Source organism: Wyeomyia smithii, chromosome 2 (genome assembly GCF_029784165.1).
Source record: "Wyeomyia smithii strain HCP4-BCI-WySm-NY-G18 chromosome 2, ASM2978416v1, whole genome shotgun sequence".
NCBI lineage: Eukaryota > Metazoa > Arthropoda > Insecta > Diptera > Culicidae > Wyeomyia > Wyeomyia smithii.
Genome location: NC_073695.1, coordinates 267,262,760 through 267,283,272, shown reverse-complemented (window position 1 = coordinate 267,283,272; position 20,513 = coordinate 267,262,760). Strand labels below are relative to the sequence as shown.

At 41.4% G+C, this 20,513-nt stretch overlaps 1 protein-coding gene across 4 annotated transcripts in view; it reads right to left on the bottom strand.

The window, feature by feature from the left end:
- The window catches only part of LOC129725070 (ecdysone-inducible protein E75), a 184,246-nt gene that overhangs the window by 20,192 nt on the left and 143,541 nt on the right, over positions 1-20,513 (bottom strand). For 3 of the 4 annotated variants that reach the window (XM_055680473.1, XM_055680472.1, XM_055680475.1), the window contains one exon: positions 9,559-9,703. In XM_055680473.1, the coding sequence (XP_055536448.1) occupies positions 9,559-9,703 (145 nt within the window). Of the gene's footprint in view, positions 1-9,558; positions 9,704-9,907; positions 11,190-20,513 lie in introns of those variants that run through there. The other variant, XM_055680474.1, reaches the window with a different exon arrangement.

Sequence of the window (20,513 nt, the reverse complement as noted above, 5' to 3'; positions counted from 1 at the left end):
GTACGACCCAAAAACTTGTCACTTCTGTATTAAAATGGTTCAAAAACTGACCATGTCCATTTTGTTTATTGGCCTAAAGAAACGACGTGTGTTCAATCGGACATAATTGAGGGGCCCTAATGAAAAATAAATTACCCACTCTAATGAAAATCAAGTTCGAGATGCCTGATAAACATTAGAATAATTCACATGTGGTTAAGAGTAAGTTATGAGTCATTTTAAAAGTCGATTTTAAAATATCCCATATTAGGCTCTCGATTGCCCAAAAAAAACCAGTTCCAGAAAATCGAATTTGGGCCGAAAATTCGTTTTCAGGATAACACCAGATCTCGACGTTTTATGCGTTTCTATGTCATTTAAGGCTTTAAAAAAATCAATGTTTCCAATTTCATGTACTGGTAGATTCTCGAGGGTCAAAAAATCACGGGTTTGGGCGTTTTGGGCACACCTAAAGCATGTCCTATTGAGCTGAAATTTAGCACAGGTCTTCTTTTTTTGCTAATAACAAAATGTACATGGTCGCTTTTTTAAATGACTTGACCCTTTCCGCTGCCACCCTAATGACCACCTCTTTTGTAAGAAAAACTCGTATGTTAAGTTTGGTAAAAATCGTTTCTTTTAAAAATTATGCTGGAACTGTACGTTACAAATTTGTCTTTTATGTTAATAGATAACAAAAGGTTACAAAAGCACGTTTTCCATCAAGACATCAGAGAACGTCATAAAGCTTTTCACCTGCAGGACATCAAATTGGTCCGGGCTGATGAAAGCAAACATTATTTGATCTATTGGGATTGGGACGAGAAACTTCTGTCGAATCCTTTGACTAGCAGCTTTTTTCCAAAGTAAAATATATTTTTGAGCGCTGACATCAAATTAATATGTCTTTTAAAAGAGCATGGACACTCAAAAATCTTCAAGAATGTTTCCAAAACAGTTTTGGGGTTTGCATTAAATATCTATGGCGGATAACAAGCTCCTAAAAAGTTGTACGCTGCAGTCCCTGTTACGCGTCTTTTTCATTATAATTTTTATGTTCAAATTAAAAGACGGTTGTAACATGAAATTTAAAGGGAAATACGGCTTTTTCAGTCTTTTATCTTAATTATATAGAAACGAAAATTAGTGAGAGTCCATCTTGGTTTTACCAGAGGTGCGATAAAAAGCTCGAGAAAACGAATTAAATCCACCAACGCATCGTGCTTTGTGATGTGGTAAAAGTTTGTAGGTAGTTTCTAAAGCTCAAACTAACTCTAACGTTTCAATATAGGTATTTTGAAAGATAACCTATAGATAGCTATGACAACCTATCGTAAAGCTTTGTACGCTGAACGAAAAACGGTACAACGGTATGTAAGTTTTTTGAGAAAAAAGTACTTTTTTATAAAATGTTAAATTTGTAGATCCCCTGAGGAAGGCCAAGTTCAAAGGCCGAAACGTCGGACATAAAACCTAGTAGCGTTTCGATACACCCCTAAGACTGAAAAGCCGTATTTCCCTTGAGAATTTTTATGTTTCTTTGGAAGCTTACGCTGATTTTTGTGCGGATTCGAATTTTCGTGGTAATTGAATAGTGATTCAAATGTTGATTATAACCTCGTTAGAAGAAATAAATAAATAAATAAATAAATAAATGTTGATCATAGAGAGTTCGGAGAAGTCTTAAAATATTCAGGAGCATCTATTTTGATATAGAAAGACGGGTAATTAATTCGGCTGGATTCGCACGTAGAAGATGTTTTTTCGACAGTTTTAAGCTACCATTACCTCTGCTCTCCAATGATATTGTCTGTCTATCAGTTGTGCTTTGTTTCTGATGCACGATGAAGCAATTTCAGGAAGACGAAGTCAAGTGGTTTTTGGACGGCGACCGCTCTTGAAAACGTCTAAAATCGTGTGGGGTTAAGCGAGATTTCTTCTATAAAACCATTAAAAGGTACAGGAAGACAACTTCTTTGGAGGACCAATTGTCCTTTGTATACACCCTTTGTATTGGATCTGTCCACAATATTTTGGCAACAGACACCTTGAATGTAAGACCTACAAGAAGCGTGAAGTTCACGCCGTTTCCAAGTCTCGATAGAGCAAAAATGTAACTTTCGAGGCACGCTAGATACAAGTTAGTTTTTTCTAATGAGTAACTGTCCTGGAACAGCCACACAATGCACAAAATAATCGATTGTGGGATAGACAATATTTCAGAGTCTCAAAAAGGAATTCCTCGACTCCAAAGAGCAGCTTTAGTTAGGTTCGAGGGCTAGTTTGCTTTCGAGGTTTTCATCGATAAAAGTGACAAAGTCAAGCTTTTTATTATAAAACGGAAGTTTTGTAGAAAATCCATGCTAAGAGTCTTCGAAAACTTTCCGGAGATAACCACTAGGCGAACTTGTTTCATAGCTGGTATAGGCACAGTTGGAAGAATTTTCTGGGTAAAAATTAATCTGAACCCCTTAGACTTTAGTTGTTTATTTATTGTCGAAGCTTGCTGATTACAAGATCACCAACATGGAACAGATCTCTAACATTCAGAAAATCTGGAATAAAATTCCAATGGAATCCATTCCCAAAGAGGTGTCATGTCGAAACATCTGCCATAGCTGTTTGTATGAAAAGTACTTTTAATAAAAAAAATAATACTCAGAAATTAAATGTGTGAATTTTCGACTAATTTGACCGAATACAACAGGATTCGTTTGGCGCAAAAAGATGAAAATCCGCTTGATTTTAGCACAGTTACGTTCCAAGAGATGCAAAAGAAATTTCAATTTGCACGCTCAAAGTTGAATACAAGGCATTAAGAAAAAATCATAGCAGCTTAAACAAGTTGAATACAAGGCATTAAGAAAAAATCATAGCAGCTTAAACAATGGCTCGAATGGATTTGGAATTAAGGTAAACCGTAGCAACCGAGTATCAAAAAGCACGGCTTTTTCAGATGGATGCTGAGATTTGCTCTCAAGCAAAGCAGGCGGGTGGACGAGCGCGCACGCCCGATAGTGAAAACAGAGATAACACTTTCCAGTGCATACACATAATTAGCGCTCGCTTTTTTTTCTTTCTTATTTTTTCGCAGCCCCGTTGCTGTTATTGTTGCCCTGGTTTTCATTCACTGTGCAGCTGTAATTGAGTACATTATGAATCGTCGACGACGACGACCGGGCCGAGCGGAGCAAGCGACTGGTGAAAGTGTTCAATTTCGATTTCGTTCCGAAAAGAAAAAAAATGTAAAAAAAGCCACAGACAGCATCGAAATGCTTCCTCCCCCTTTCGTTACCTTTGAGGTAAATGAACTCTTTCTCAATGGAGATGGCAGTTTATGTAAATCGATGTGAATCAGAAGCGGGAGGAGGGTGGTTTCGTTTGTGGTGAAATGGAAAGTGTTTGCCTCGGCCCCTTTTTTGCTCTCACTTCCCCCCTCGCGTGAAACCAAAGCGAACGCAACGCGTGCCATGCTTGGAGACTTTCCAAAATCTTTACCCGGTGCGCGATGGGCAGCAAAAAAGCAAACGGTGGCCTACTTTTCGCGCTCGTACCACAGCACGCACCGCGCGTAGCGTCGTAGTCCGGGTTCGAACCGGAACCATCACTCTCACTCTCACTTATTGCGGCCAGAGTCGCGCCGTGCTGCGCGATTCGATATTCACGCAAGCAGCAGGCCGTCGTGATCGGCGTTAGCGAAAAGCGGCGCGACTGACGACGTTTACGAGACGACGACCGTCGTCAACACGGCTTGTGGCGTAATCAGTTGTAGTGGCCCACACCAGCTTTTGGGATCCCGCCGGGCAGGGGGCAGTGGGTGGCGGAGGACACTGTCCTGGTACTTTCTCGTGTGTGCCGTTTTTTATTATTGCTACTATTACTGATGCCTTTTCGATGGAGTGTTGTTTCCATACCACTCGCAAATGAAGAGGGAGTCGTATGTGTGCTTGTGTGTTGTCCGTGCGTTGTTCCAAAAAGCGCGAAATCATGTAACTTGAGCGTGGAATTGGTTCAGCGCTCGAACGAGGCTGTCGTGGCAAAGCAGGCGCCGAGTGATTAGTTTTTACTTAGCGTACGATGACAGTAGCAATCGATCGTTTTGTTTTGAAGTTTTGATAAGTTGTTTTGCTGTTCGAATTTTCACCGTCTCTCGAAAACTTTCGTTTGCGGGGATTCCCGTCAAAGTTTAATCAAGAGAATCTTAAAATGACTGGTTCCAGAGGAATGAGAAAACATAATTACAAAATAAAACATGAATAAAAAGTTGTTCGAGCTTTTCTTCATGTAATTATTCCGGTTTTATTTGTTTAGGCTTGAAGCAACGTTATATAAAAACAAAAATAGTTGCTACTGTCTTAAAAGAGTTGACTTATCTCTTGTTGACTCGATGATAAAGCGAAGAAACAGGATGATGAAACGACTCGAAAATAGTTAAATTAGTGACTATTTAAAACTTGTTTGGCTTCATCTCTTATGCATTGGGTGAAACCAAACTGCAACTGTTGTATTGAACTGTTGGTTTTATTTCTTCAAACACATGTTCCCAAATGCGTTTGTTCGTTGCGCCTAAATAGCTCGAAAAAAACTGCAAAGCTGGTTGAAAGACCAAGTTTCCTTTTTGCCTGCATTTTCAGATTTACTAAGACACTAGTCGATGAAACCCGAAGGAATGATGTTTGCTGTTGTATAACAAAGAATACAGTTTTCAATATTTTTTAATGCAACTTCTGCATCAAATGCTGCTGGAAAAAAGTTATTATGTTCCGCAGTTTTTCTCCGGGTGGTTGAATTTAACCCCCACAAACTATGCGATCCCTTCCTTACGCAAGACCAAACACCCCCCGGCAGGATGCTGAAAATTAACCAACGAATCCCAAACACGTGGCAAAAGTTCACCAACCAGCTGCCAGCCAAGTCAAATCGTGCCAAAAGGTCACTGACTGACTCGTGTGAAACTCGTCGGATGCCGCCCGGAAGGGAAATTGAACCACTAGGAATATGCTCCAATTAGCAACCACCCGTCCCTGCGCTGCATCCACTGAGCACCCAGCGATTTTGCGCAATCATCATTATCGTCATCATCATTTTCATCATTAACGTTAACTGTCACGATGGTGCCAGGTCCGCCTGTTTGTGGGTGAGTAAGAGCGTGAGTAGCGCCCCGGGCTCATCGTTAACCCATTTGAATTTTCCTCCGTGTTCTGGTTTGGTAGATGATAAGAGCACGTCATTCCGACGTTGTTTGTGTGCTGCGGAGTACAATAGATTATGCGCGCGTACTTGCATACCCACACTACAACCACTGACACACGCACGCCCGAGGTGACCTACAATTGGCGAGCTAGGTGAATAACCTCTGCAGCCAAGCCGGAGGCAACCCGCCAGTAGCTCGCGGTATCGCGCTCGTTTTGCAGCAAGTTTTTAGCATGAGGCGAAATGAAAAGTGAAAACGGCCGCCATCAATTGGCAGCAGCTGCGAACGAACGGACAGACGGAGCGCGGTCTCAACTAGGCGCAGCGTAGTCCGGCCTTCCAGTTCATTCACCTCCCGGCGCTTGTGGTGGCTTCGCGAGGTCTTCGATGGGCTCTCGCTGGAACTACGGTTAACGACCTGCTTCAGCAGATGAAAACAAAGCAAAAAACACAGCTAGAGACCCCCGAATGTCGTCCATCTGTTTGTCTTTTCGAACGTCAAAAGATGCAGTAGCAGGCGAAGTGAAAGTTTTGATTCGTCGTGTTGCGTGCAAAAGCGAAAAGAGATCTAATAAATCACACGGTTGCAATTACACTGGTGCAAGCGAGTGGGGGCGAGAGATGGACTGAAAAGTATCTCACGCTTAGCGACAGCGACAAAACTCATCGAAGGAGCCATTGTTTGCGCTGCCCAACAAAGAAACTGTCGTGCTCTTTATCACCCCTGATGTTCCTTCTCGGCTATGTTTACAGTGCGTTTTTTTTTCGGCCAGCACCCAGTTCAGTTCGGTTGCTTAACCTATAAAAATATGGTACAAGCGAAATTACTACCCACTGAGTGTGCAAGAGAGGCCCCCAAAAGAAGATGGTGATGATGATGATAATGATGAGGGAAGCATCGCGAAATGGGAACGCGAAACGAGTAGCGAATCGACAACCAGCTCACATAGACTGAGGAGCAACAACGCACATGTGTGCGCTGGTTATTAGTTTTTGAGGTCATTTTCGCGAAAAAAAAACAATGCTGCGAAAGCGATCCAAATTCGTCGAATTTAGGTTTAGCCCTAATTTTTTTCGAGAGCGCAAAAGCGAACACGATCGAGCACACAAATAGTCCAGTTACCGCCGCCTTTATAGATCACATTCAGTCGACGTTGTGTTGAAATAATCTCATCAGCTTGAAGGTGAAGCATGATTGGGTCCTCTGAAAGGCATGTGAGAAAGGGAGAAGGCTAGCAAAATGTATAATCTTTTTTCATGAATTGTAAAACAAGTGAATGACCGTGCATGACCGAATTAAGAGTCAACGACATCACAGCTTGCCTCGTTTTCCATACACTACTGCTGCACGCATACAGCCCCATATGCATACGAAGAGAGAGAGAGAGGAATGACGTTTGCAGAGCATCTCGCTCCCACCGCTGCGGTCACTAACTTGCTCTATCTCGTACGCGGCTCGACCCGGAGTTTTATGTAAGCATCGAACCCCGTTCCCTGGTATGAGTGAGTGCGCAGGCCGTTCGAATGGTACTTTCAAAAGTCGAAGGCTACGGCAGCGCGAGAAGGACAGCACACAGTGTGTCAGACTCTAGGGCTCGTGCATTGTGGTGGGTGCAAAAGTGTCCTACGTCGACAGCAGGTGATCACTCGCAGCCGTTTGCAGAATTAATCACCCCTTTGGACAGTTTAGCGAACTGTGTCTGGTTCCGTTCGCGTCTGCGATAAAAGAATTTAAAAATGGTGATCCATGCGACAGCACGATGATGCTATCCTGCTTGGCCGTCTATTGTAGCTGACAGTCATTACGGTTCAGCAATGACACCAAAAAATCGCCCGTATTGGCCCCCGGTACGCAAGTCCATAGCAACTCCAAGTGCTCAGATGTTAGGTTAGAAATCGAAAGCTTATGCCACCTCTTGGTCCGAACAACATAATATCATAATACCAACCTTTTTTATGAATCTTGTTTTCGAAAACCGTCCGAAATGTGCCGTAAAACTCTGTTGCATGAATATAGAGCGACTCATTTCCGGCTGGTCGCGAGGCCGAAAAAAAACACTAAATTTGCACTCACCACCTTCTCCAAAAGCTTTGTTTTTCGTTACATATTCATAAGCTGCTCGGGTAACTATCATCAAAAGGTGATTGACATTTCGCTTTGCCTCTTTCTCAGCATACTTTTTGCTTCTGCTTCTTCCACTGCTTCTTCGACGTCGCAGTCGATTACGAAACAAGAGAAAGTGAAATTTTTAGATTTCACACGCACCGCTTCCCCAACAAGCTCTTCGGCGCTAAGCAACCAACACACACTAGCACAGAAACAATAAACAGAAAGCACGATGCGCGCAGCGGCGCACATCTTTCGTAATCGCGCTGCGATCGAGTGCACAGACGATCGAGTTGGTGTTGGTGAACGGCTCGGCTCTCGCGATTTCTAGCGCATTTGCCTTTACTTTTTTCGCGGAGAACTCTGCTTATTCCACATCCACTAGCTACTTTTGCATGTTGAAGTATATCACTGCTACAGAGGTGTATTACTACACGACATGCATCTCCTACTACGGTGGCGAAGAATTGGACCCGAGGACACATGGAGGCCTTAAGAAAACCTCAACCCGAAAAAAAGTTAACAAAAAAAAAAAGACAGTCAGACAAACAATGGAACAGAAGAGCGATCGCCTTCGCCGAGATTAGGAAAATGTGCAGTGTGAGGGCACGATGTGTGCGATGTAAATGGCGCAAATTTAGTAGACAATCGAGGTCTACGCGACTCCGGCTGGGTTGCTCAATCGAAAACATAGCAGGCGCAGACGTCGATGGCGCAAAATTGCCTTGAAATGCGAAATGGATAGATAGAAAAAAAAAACCGACGATGGCAACCGATCATGACAGCTAACGCTTGCTATGATGATGCGACCTAGGTCTTGACTATGTGTCTTTTATTGATTGACTGCTGTCATTCGGCATTGGACGGTTTGGCTAGTTTTTGAATTAGGTTGGGTTTTAATAAGTGTGGCCAACCGCAAAATCGAAAAATTTTGTTGGCTAATTTCAAGAAAACAGAAGCTAACCTCTCGCGTATGATTGAAGTGACTATAAATAAACACTACCGTTAGGGGCCATCCACATACCACGTGGACAGCTTCGGGGGGGTTTGGCTAATGTCCACGGTCCATACAATTTTTTTAGAATTTATATGGGCAGTTGTCCACGGAGGGGGAGGGGGGGGGTCAAAATCGTTAAAAATCTGTCCACGTGGTATGTGGATGGCCCCATAGGTAGTCGTGACATTTTCCCTCCTTGATCATAATTAAATCATTTCCAATCATGTTTCCAGAACACAATCCACCTAACTTCTATTAGCCAGCCACTGACGTAAGTGTTGGACACAAGTTATCATTGTTTCTTATCCTCCTGCAAATGAGGAAAACGGGTCACGCTATCATCCGCTCTGCAGGAGCGAGCAAAAAAAGGCCAGTCCCCGCCCTCCGCCTCTCGCCCCGCAATCAGCCAGCCTGTGTTGTCAACGCGACAACGTCTTGTCAGGGCCCCTTGTCTCGTGTCATAACAACGCACAAAGGGACGACGAGCGAATCGTGCGCTAACCTCGACAAAAAACGCCAGAAACGCACGGTTTGCACGCGGCGGCATGCTTTGCAAAGTTAGCGCTAGAGCAACGAGCGAACGAGCGAGCGAGCGCTAGGCTAGCGAACACAGCGAGCAGGCGAATATTTTTCTGACCTAAATAGAGTTCAAAATGATTATGGCCTAGTTAGACGGTCAATGAACTTCGCTTTAGCCTCGACGTATCTCTTGCGCTCGGTTCTCGTTATCTCTCTTCCTCTCTCTTTTTGTGCTTTTTGCTGCTTGCTCGCTCTTACCAACTGTTCAGTGTTGCTACATCACTTTCTATTGCGCACACTCCGGGATGTTGGACAAAGAGCGCACTATCCGCTTGTGGTTGGGCGCAAAAACGCGATGGCAGCAGTAAAGACAATGACGAATACACACTGCCCTGAGAGTGAGTGAGAAGAAGTGCCAAAGCATGGATCTGTGTGTGTGTCACGTCACAGTTGAACCGTGGCGACCACAAATGGGCGGCAGGGTTGCTGACTAGCTGTGTGTAGTTCAAATAACGGAATTTGCATTGAAAGTATACCGAGCGAGGTCAATAGTCGCCATTTACTCAGTTAATCGTATGTTAGGGAAAAAAAACAATGCTTTTCTAAGCAGCCAAATAAACTGGCAACACCAGCCAGGCACGGATCCCGCGCCTTGAAATGAAATAAATAAAAGACCAACTTCTGCGGGAGCAGTATAAAATTTAAAATAAAAAAAATACACACGAAAAAAATGGAAAGGTCTTAACCTACTATAATTACTCACCATCGCGACTCATTCCAACGGCGATGCATTTTTTCAGTCTGCAATACTGACAACGATTACGGTTTATTCGTAGTATGCTACACTGCTGGTTTTTAGTACAAGGGCGATACTGAATTTTCTGCTGAATCGAGCGCCTGAAGAAGCCCTGTGAATGAACAAGTGAGAGAGGGGGAGAGAACAAGAAAAAAAGAAAGAGAATGAATTAATTTGAAGGTTGACCACCAGTGATAATTGCTAAATATGTAAGTAAGCGTATTAATGGTCTGAAGAATGGCTTTGGAGAGCTTGTGTGTAGCAGTAGCGAAACAAAAAAAAAAACAAAATACATATCGCATTGGGGTGAACGTACATGATCTTCGCATAGGTTCTCCTCGAACTGCTTGCAGAGATCATTGATCAAATAGTCGGAGCAGCAGTCACTGGTGGAGCTGCTGTTGCTGCAGCTGTCATCACTGGTTGGCTCCGGTGAGGCTGACAGTGACGAATGATCGGAGCTTTGCGATGACTCCCGACTTCGACAGCCTCCCGAGTGAGACTGATGATGATGATGATGATGATGCTGGAATTGATCATCACAGGTTATGGCACAAGGACTATCGCCTTCTTTCTCCTTCTGATGAGGTTGTTGGTTACGGTCCAATGTTTCGGTTGCTGCTGCTTGCTCCTGCTGCTTCCGAAGTTCCTGCTCGCAGGCACTAATCCACTCTTTGGCGATTGTGGTCTTCTTCCACGGACAAAGGTCGATCTTCGGGGTAGCCTTAATCTTTACCGAAGGCGGATCTTCCTTTTGACTACTACCGGAATTGGCGTCCGGCGGACCACACGCCGGACTGCCCGCTTGAACACTTTTTGGTTCCGTTTTGGGAACAACTACTACCTGACTATGATTATTATTATTACTATTACTACTATTGCTAGCGTTGCCTCCACTAGCACTTCCGTTGAGGAGGGTAATCCTATTCAAATTTGAACTATTCAGCGGAGCGGATTCGAGAATCTTAACTAGTGCACTGTGAGCCTTCTTGAGGCTTTGGCCGTTGCCGTTGCTACTATTGTTACTAGTACTATTGCTATCGTTAGGACTTTTTAAACTACCACACTGACTGCTTGGAACTTTTAAACTTGCTTCAGTCTTGAGCGCCGCCGAAGATTTCTCCTTGCTGGCGGGCTCCTGCTGCTGCACTGCACATCCCATCTTGTTCTGCCCAATCTGTTCGTCTTGCTGGTGCCGTTTGCAAAGGTCTCTTCTCACTGTGGACACGCACGCACGAGGATTTATCCTTTTGCTTGACCTCTCCTCGTAAGAGATTAGAAAGAAAAGCTAGACGCACAACAAAACCACCGACTGACTTATTGCACTTCTTCAACGCATGATCTAGTGGGTCATGCTTTTCGCGCACTCATCACACTTTGCACTACTCTCCAGGGAAAATTGGACTCCTTCTTAGACGTTACAGGCAAGCAGGCGACGACGACGGTGAAGACAAAACTACGGCGGCGACGGCGACTTAAACTACGATTGGCTTGCTGCGATGACGTTTGCCTTTAGCACTCGCTTGAGTCGAAAGACGGACCAAATCGGCGGAGTAGATGCTCACATTCCAGAGTTCAATTTGCGAATGAAACTTGAGAAAAACGGTATACCAAACAACTCACACTTGCACTGGTGTGTGCGGCCCGAGCGCGCCAAGTTTTGTGTTTTGATTCAAGTCTACCTCTTGGCCTGCTGTGGTAACTCTGTGTGTGAGTGTGTGTATGCGGCGCGCGCTGTTTGCGTGCATTTTGGCATCTCTTTCGCTCGGCGGCTCGAGTACGGCTCTCGTAGCCGTATGGTAAAGTAATGCCCTACCACCGTTACTTCTTGCTCGACAGGCTGTTATGCTATTCCCTGCATGGACACTATGACACACAGTTACACACACACATCGGTACAGTCACAAACCCTGTCAGTACCCAGCCTTCTTCTACTTTGCACATGAAGTGCCACTTTTCACTTGAACCCAATTCCCTCGGACCCAGCCCGGCCCGGATCCTCACTACTCGAGAGAACAGCTCATACCAGCTGAACCAGTACGGCTGTTACGGCGGCAGGGCCACCGTATAGCACGCGACTTGCTGTCAGACGACTTTGGCCGAAAAAATGTAACGAAATACAGGATGGAGTGGCCCTGTGAAGCATAGTCCATCCGATGGAGACGGATGGTTTTTGGTTGGTATTCGAGGTTTATTCTCAGCAACTCAAATTTTTCGCTTTACTTTTTTTTCCTTGCCATGAATCAGCTGTGGTAATTTATTCGAAAGGGTATCTGAATTCGTTGTTGTAATTGTATCAAGAACTCTCTGCTAGACACTTTCTGCTTTTGCAGATAAAAAAAGAGATTGGCTTTTGGTGAACCCCAAGATGTCCTTAAGAACACAGTTCGCTACAGTTCGAACGGTGAAGCCCAAATCATGCTAGTTTTCCAACTGGTTTACGTACGAACAAAGGCTACCGAGAAGCAAAAGCAAGGCGCACAGTTCAACGACCTGTCATTGCCGTTGCCGTGAGCCTGCACATTTACCCCCCTGTTTCTGCTACCTCACGATATAGCAACGTAGCTAAACCTATCAACCAGTCAGCTCTAGAAGGCCCCCTGATGCTGTTAGTTGGTGTGATACACAGTCAAACAATTTCGGTTAGCACTTTGCCAGCCAGCCAGGAGCACCCATCCAAGCAACCCAACCAACCACCCACCCACCAAAACAGCTTAGCACGTAGAGCACAACACTTGGCTGTACACACGGCGACGACGACGACGACGATGTCGACGACGCTGTTACCATGGCTTACTACACATTCTATCTCTATCACTCGCTGCTACTTGCAAACACACTCGTAGCCCCCGAGTCGAAGCATCTGCGCGGCCATCGGCTTGAAAACGGAACGGGGTTGCACGTTTCGAAAAGGCAACCATCGTACGGGCCTCGTGCTACGCGCCGCCGTCGCCATCGTCATCGTCGTCACCGCAACCGCCGCCGCCGCCGTCGTGTTTAGCTTGACAGTGACTACTTAGTTCAGGGTACACTGGTATGGGTATGCCCTCGGAATGTGCCCCTGTGTTGGTAGGTTTTTTCGTGACCCAATTTTTGGTCATCTACCCCGGCGCTGCCAGTCAGTACTACTACTGTGTGGTAGGAGTGCAAACGAGAGACGCGGTCGTCGCTGGCACACGGCTTTGCTTAGTTTAGTACGACGGCAACGACGACGACGGTGGCAGCGGCTGTGATTCAGCATGGCCACCAGCAGAAGTAGTTGGCAAACGGACGAGTGAAAAAAATGCAGGTCGATATATTGCTCTCCTGCTCTAGCGATGACTCTCCGTTCACAGTTTGGGACACTGCTCTGTTTGTACGCAGGTAAGGGGGTTTGAGCGGTTCCGAGACCTGCAAGTAGGCAAGCTAGCAAGAGGAAAGTGAGAGGAATTTACAGCAACAACTGGCAGCAGGCAAACAACAAACGATGGCGTACGCGGGTAAATCGAAGGAGATCAAGCTTTGCCTGATGAAGAAACAAGAGCGTGGTGTCCAAAAGTAGGTAGCATTGGGGACTGGCAGAAGTTACGAATTTCGCACTCGCAAAAAAATGAGCACCCTGGCCTTACTCTAAAGCTGCACAAATGGCGCCACCACCGTAGGCGATTATCGAATCCCTCCTAAGAGGAACCCTTCTCGAATCACCCGTTATGCATGCTGACTGAGCACTGCAAGCACCTCCGCCGAGAACTGCGAAATAGCTGGCGGGGCAATTGTGTGCGCGAAGGCGATGCGTTTTTCTAAATTGGACCGTGCCGGATCGGATCGGGGACGGAATTATGAAAAAGTGCTCCACTCCGTGTGCATTGCGCGATCTATTAATATGTATGCGCATGTATGATCACCGGTTGGCACACACGACGGCAGACAGACAACACGAAGGATCAGGTTTCGGTCTCGGAGGGAATCATAATTTATGTTCATTTTTTATTTGTTTTTTGAATATTTACTAACAGCTAATTTAATGCCAAATTAATTTTCGAATAAAAACTATTTCTTCAATTTTTTTTCACCCAAATAGAATCGTTTACTGTTCCAACACAAAATAAACATGAAAGCTACCATTTCTAAGAAATTTTTCAAAATCTACATCCGTATCCAGATATTCTAATTTGAACCTCTTTGAATCTCGTTTTTAACTAAGGCTAATCTAAGGCTGAAGCTGCTTTTTCAGCTCGATTTATTAATTTCTAAAACTACAGGTAATCTCGATTATTTAGTAGTACCAGTATACCTCGATTTTATACTCATTTTACCTCGATTTTAGTCATATTTTTACTTTATTTTTCTCATTTTTTGCTCAGCAATACTTTTATTTTTCTCAGTAATATCATTGAGTAACACATTCTTTCGACTAAGTTTTATTATAGTAAATAGAATTTATGATCAATCCGACTCAACAAAATTTTAATGTTTCCTATTCTGATCCCAGGAAATGTACAGATTTTTCCTCGGATTTTTCAGAAACTTTTATAAAGTTATGGATAGAGATAAATGGACACGAAAACCTATCAAATTAGTAGAGAACTCGACCACGAATTCAGGATCATTATTTGGTTGATCAAATAATAAATCAATTGAATAATAACTGTTTTTTTTTTTTTTTCATTTTTGTGTGTGAACGATAAACCGGTTTTATGCGTATTCATCTAAATCTATCTAAAAATTTCAAGATGCCGTGTTAAATAGATATAATTGATGGAAAAATCGGGAGGATTTTTTATTGGGCTAGTTTTTCTCGTGACATTCGCGATTTTTTTGATGAATTTGTTTTAGTAAACATGATTTTGAATAAATGAACTCGACCATAAACAAATTAAAATAAAAAATAATAATTCTATGGGCCTTGATTTAAAACTTTACTTGAATTTCCAAGCAACAATTATTAGAGACAATTTTCCACATTTCAATATACTACAATTTAGTGTGAATGCTGGTTACTTCAATCACTTTCCCCACACAGATTTTCAAATATTATCTTCACAACTCGGTAAACTTTTCATGCCGATGTTACGTTCCTCTTCTTGAAAGGAAATAATTTTATTAAGTGTTATATGTTTTTTTTTCGTATTTTCATTTTACATAGTGCGGTTTTGTGGCCATGGAATTACAGCCACAATTAAGCTTTTTTAATAGTTGTTCAAATACATGTTTCTAAAAAAAAAGTCCATGCTTCGATTTTAAACAGGTTTACTTTTATAAACAAACTTTGACACTAAACACCTTAAGGTCGATACAAATTTTGAATTGATTTTATGTCTAAGGTTAACAAAATTAGCCATGGGGGTGGCAAAAAATAAATGCAGATTGGACTGGATTTTATAGAGCAAGAATTCTGTTTTCTTTTAAATGACTTATCTAAAGCTGAAATTTCCTGAGGGAACTTCCATTGAATACGTGGCGCTTCTGGAGGGCTTGGGGTGATTGCCTAAGAGAGAGTGTCAAACAAAATTTTTGCACTGGGTAACATATGGACGTTTCTTAATCGATTAATGAAATAAAAAAAATCAAAAAAAAAAATCTTAAGTAACAGAAAACATGCGAAAAAATAAAAAAGAAGATAAACGATATAAAAAAATAAATGGAAAATAATAAAATAAATAAAACAAAACATTGCACAAAAAAATTAAGTTCAGAGGTAAAAGCAAACAAATCAATATACTCTGAGCAAAATTTTTCTTTGCGTTTGACTGCATCTACATAATAAATAACTACAAGATATAGTTTTTTGTTGTAAGAAATGTATTTTATTCTTTTGATGGGTTAGTGGGAATAAAATTCTTCTCACTTATTTAAAAACAACGAAACATTTCTGCAAAACGAACAAAAGTAAAATGAGCATTGTGTCGGCTTAACTTTCAATCATCATTATTTTGCACTAATTTGATACAAGAAAAAACACTCGCAGCCTCCCTCTTGAGAGAAGAAAAAAACGAATATGCTTGAGTTATCGTAGCAAATGAGTATATTAGTCGTTCACTTGCATGAGGCTGCCGCTTCCGATCATTGACGGAAAAATTAATCTAATCCTGATGGTTTATAGTATATATACAGTTTAAACAAAGAAACTGAAAAAATAGTATGTCTACTTTTCTTACTGTTATTCGTAGCTTTTTTGTGCCTTAGGGGTATTTTCGGTTGGGCAGTCTCAAAAAAGTAGAACGACTTTTATTTTTTACTGTCCGACGTTTCGTCACTGATCAGTGACATCTTCAGGGGAAACTGCAGGGGTTTATTAACAACTCGTATCTCTTCTATAATTAAAGGGGTTAACAGATATGTCTAGTCTAACTTATTATCTATGGCTATTGTCAGCATACTTTTTGAAGTTAATCGTCAACGCTCTTCGAGGCGATTTGGGGTATCATCAATTTATTAGCTGTGGACCTATTGTGACCTCACCACTAATAACACCGATGTCTCACCTTTCAAATCGCAATAGGTCCACAGCAAACAGATTTATGGTACCTAAATCGCCCCAAAGAGTGTTGACGATAATCTTGGAAAAGCTGACAAGGAACGAACAAGATTTATGTAAGTGACAGACACAATAGCCATAAACAATAAGTTAGACAAGACATAGGCTGAATCCCACACATGTGAGAAAAACGTGCCGTTATAAGCCATGTCTTTTTAGCCGACCTGACCTCATACCCCTGAAGATGTCACTGATCAGTGACGAAACGTCGGGCTGTGAAAACAAAAGTCGTCTTACTTTTTTGAGAGTGCTCAGCCGAAAATACTCCTAACGCACAAATAATTCCAACAGATGAACTCTCAGCAACAATTATTGTTATTCGTGGAGTTTATAATTGTATATTCCTGTGTTTTAATTCTGTCTTTCGTGCCCGTATATATTCTGCCTTATGGAATATTCAGTCCTCTATGTCTATTCACAGAATCTCGCAATCTTTAAGGTGAAACTGGACGGAGGCTTTTTTCTTACAATTTTGAGGTTAGGTTTCTTTTCATTTCGCGATTTTGAGCGTAAAATTTTTAGCTTTCACCTAAGAAATGAAAACGCCAGTGGTGCAAACAATCGTAATTTCAATGATTCTCGAGAAAATTATCTTGCTAAACTCGGGAAAAATTCGAGAACAGAGCTTAACCTTAAAAGATTGTGTTGAAATTAGGCTGGTCAACAAGAGCTTTGCCTTAGAGCTCGAACTGGGAAAAAATGACAAATTATGGCTTTTAACCGAACCTGTGAGTGTTGGTGCCCTTATTCGCCTTGAAAATGTGTCAAAAGCCGCAGAGTAATTACTCATCGAGTTCGTCGTTTCTCCATTTGCCTACGGGGAATGGTTAAAAAGCTAAAACCTTTCATTTTTTTTCAGTTCGAGCTCCGAAGTAATTTATTTTTCGCTTTCGTCAACCAGTGTCATTCATTTTATTAAATCTATTTCTGTTGCTGAAGTTTTTTTTTTTGAATTTTCACAATTACACTAGTGAGCACAGGTTGACAGCTCCAACTGGAAAAAAATGGGAAGGTTATAGCTTTTCAACCATTTTTGTTAATGTTGGTGCTCTTAAAGATGATTCCTTTTCAGAGACTTAAATGAGCTTTTCCATAAGCAAATGTAGAAGCGAAGAACCTGGCGAGCAATTACTCTGCAGCAGCTCGACGCACTTCTACACTAGTTGGAGACTCCAAATTTCACAGGAATCGGTAAAAAGTTATAATCTTTCTAGGGCAACTATTTTGAGCTTTAGGACAACTTTTTTTTTTGTTTTCATCGATCAGTGTAATTCTTGAGTCTCAACAATTTTTTCACTCAGTTTGTTGGGTCAGCAACGTGTGCAAAGTTTCATTCAAATCAGAAATAATCGATCAAATTTTTGCCAATTCCCAAATCATTTGGCGTATTTTTTTTTTTAGTTTTGTTATTCGTAGCATTCAGAGTTCTATATCTCTTTTTTTTATTCTGCTGTTGTGCCTCTGAAAACTCGAGTCCCTGTGACTGCTATTTTGACTATTCTGCTAACCCGTAAACTGCCGTAATCTCGCAGACTGACGTAAGCGCCGTTTTTTTTTTCAAATATGGGGTTCTTATGCCAATTTGTTCGTTATTCGAAGACCTATCTTTTGGTATTTTCCTTTTAGCTCTAACTTATTCGTACATTGCATAAAATCAAGAAAACGAAATGACGTATGCACCATTTCAATACAAAAGTGACAGATAACCCGTTCGTTTTTGGGCCGTATTGAAAAACTGATCTAATGGACTCTACGTCATAATGTTATATCACGGCAGTAAAGTCCCTAGACGAAACTTTTTTTTTTGAAAAAGGTCGTTTATGATTTTTCCACATTTTTTACATTTTGCTATTTGTAGAGTTTTGTAGAAATTATGCGGGATTATAGGCTTTAATCTCCGCTGAAGATTAGAACCGCTATCTTATGAAAAAAAAAAAACAAACAAAAATATTTGGAAGAGAATGATTTTTTAAGCAAAAGAATTTCTTCATAAAAACAAAACTCAAGTAAACCAATGATTTTATATTCTTTTGGAATTATAAAAGACGTACTTTCGAATTTTAAATAGTTATCTGCGTATTTTTGCATACTAATGAGTAATTTTAAGTTCAAGTAACCCTTGAAAAACCGATAATAATTAAATAACTTTTTTATTTTGAACTATAGCGAGCTAAAATGTGTAGCAAAATATGTCTGGATGGCCAATGACTTTGTAGAGTGTATCAAATATGTAGAAAATCTTAAAAAAAGTTTTAGTGAAAATTATGATTTGAGTATTACAGTAAGTAACAGTAACGGTAACAGACTAAAGTAGGGTGTTTTTTACAGTTACATTTTTACACGATTTTTCTGCGACGTTTCTCCAAACAACGCGGATGTTTACGTCGTTTTTTTAAATAATGCGGTTTTTTTCACATTTTTTTTTTTTTTGAAAAATAAGTACAAATAAAATACTTCTCACATTTCTTTTAAAGTCAGTTTGCTGAAAAAATTGATTTATTTGATAACCTTAAGGTGAAACTCCGTGCTCGGATTTCGCCCGAATTTCGCAAGATAAGATTCTTAAAAATCATCAGAATGACGTGTGTGAAACTTTGCTCGTTTGTTTGCACCGCTGATGCATGCATAGAGTAGCAATTTGAGCACTATTTGTCAGGTAAAAGCTGAGATTTTTACGCTCAAAATCGTCAAAATTACTGCTAGGTTTTGCAATTTTTAAATAATTATTTTATTCCCAAGAGAAACTTGTTGATCAAGCGAACTCAATTATTTACTATTCGAAAGTTGAAAAACAATCTTGAATGAGTTTTGAGTATGAACTGCACAGAATACAAAAACTAAGTAATGTTCTGGTCAAATCAAGAAAATGATGATTATTTGAAAATATATACTAAAAAGGTAACCTTGACAACAATGAAAACTTGTAAGAACACTCACAAACCACGTGTTCTAAAGTAAACACAGTAGTCTGCTCTGACCCTGACTGCGTGCAGACCCATTAATATAACAACATTGCAGATGCAACTGCAACGAACCTGTAAAGATAACAGTGCACAGGTGGTGAATTAATAAATTCTACTGTTTGCACCTTCAGCCTTTGCTTACATGATAAACATGACTTCTCGATAATGGAATATTGGATGTAATATTTAATCCATTTTTCGGTGAAAATTGAGATTTTGTTTAACCAATCTGCTTACTGCCATTCATTTAGACTCAAGAACCTCAATTTGAGTGCCTATGAAGTAATTACTAGTCGAAAAATGGTTTTAAGATGATTCTTTTCAAAACTCGGCCTTCAGACTTCGAAAGAAAAATGACGGCTGATTTTCTGATTACAAATTTTACAAAGTCATATTTTTTTACAATGTTAACCGTAGGATTATTGAGAATAAAATATAGTCTGATGAAGATTTATTGACTATTGAGACATCTTTGATATTTTTGCTATGAAAGTTTCAAACCAAACACTGTCTAATGCTTTTTCTGTATCTAGAAATTTTACCTCAAGTGGAATAGCCTTCAGATTTATTGATCGAATCATATTAGTTTTTGAGCTCGCAGGCAAATTATGAATTAATTTTTCTATCAAAAAACATTATTCATTTGAATTCCTTCAATCTACCCACTTCGGTAATCGAATTTGATTAGCACCGTGCGAGTATTTAAATTAATTAACTATCAAACTGATAGTTCACAAGATGCGTGCACTATGCGTGTTCACAACTCAGCCCCCGAGTAAATTAGTTTTCAACTTTAAACTTCACACAGCGACAGGCAGTGTCCGTCAGCATTCGATCGTTGCCCCAAACGCCGATGAGCTGCCCATAGAGAGACGCATTGCATGTATGCAAATAACGACATAATAATAGGTAACAGTAAAGCGTTACATGGTGAATTAAAGCAGGAAAGTGTGTCACACTGCGGTGCGTGGCCACGCGATAATGCTAGCCCAAAATCCCCGGTCTGATTTCTGCTCCGGTTGCTCCGGTGATTCATCAGCGTTCCTGTCGAATTTGCAACAGCTCCTCCAGTGTCAATGACCGCTGCAGCCTCGATTACTCATTTCGGCTCAACTTTCACAGTGGCTTACTTTGGCTGCGTGTATTCGAAATTCTTACTCAATCGTCACAGTTTCCATGTCCGTATCGAGCATGCATCGGGAAGATGCGTCTCGCGGGCAGCGAAATTCCCAGCACTGCATAAATCTTTTAAATTTATTCAACCCCCTCTTCTCCTCCCCACCGCTGTCACCGACTCCCAACTATCATGTCCCAGTTTCACGTCCGGGACCATCCGGACAACATGAACTCAGTCAATCATCAACAAGACGACGACGACGACGGCAGGCAGACCTCACGCCTCACCGTCCGATTTCAACTTCAACAGTATTATTTCAGCATTA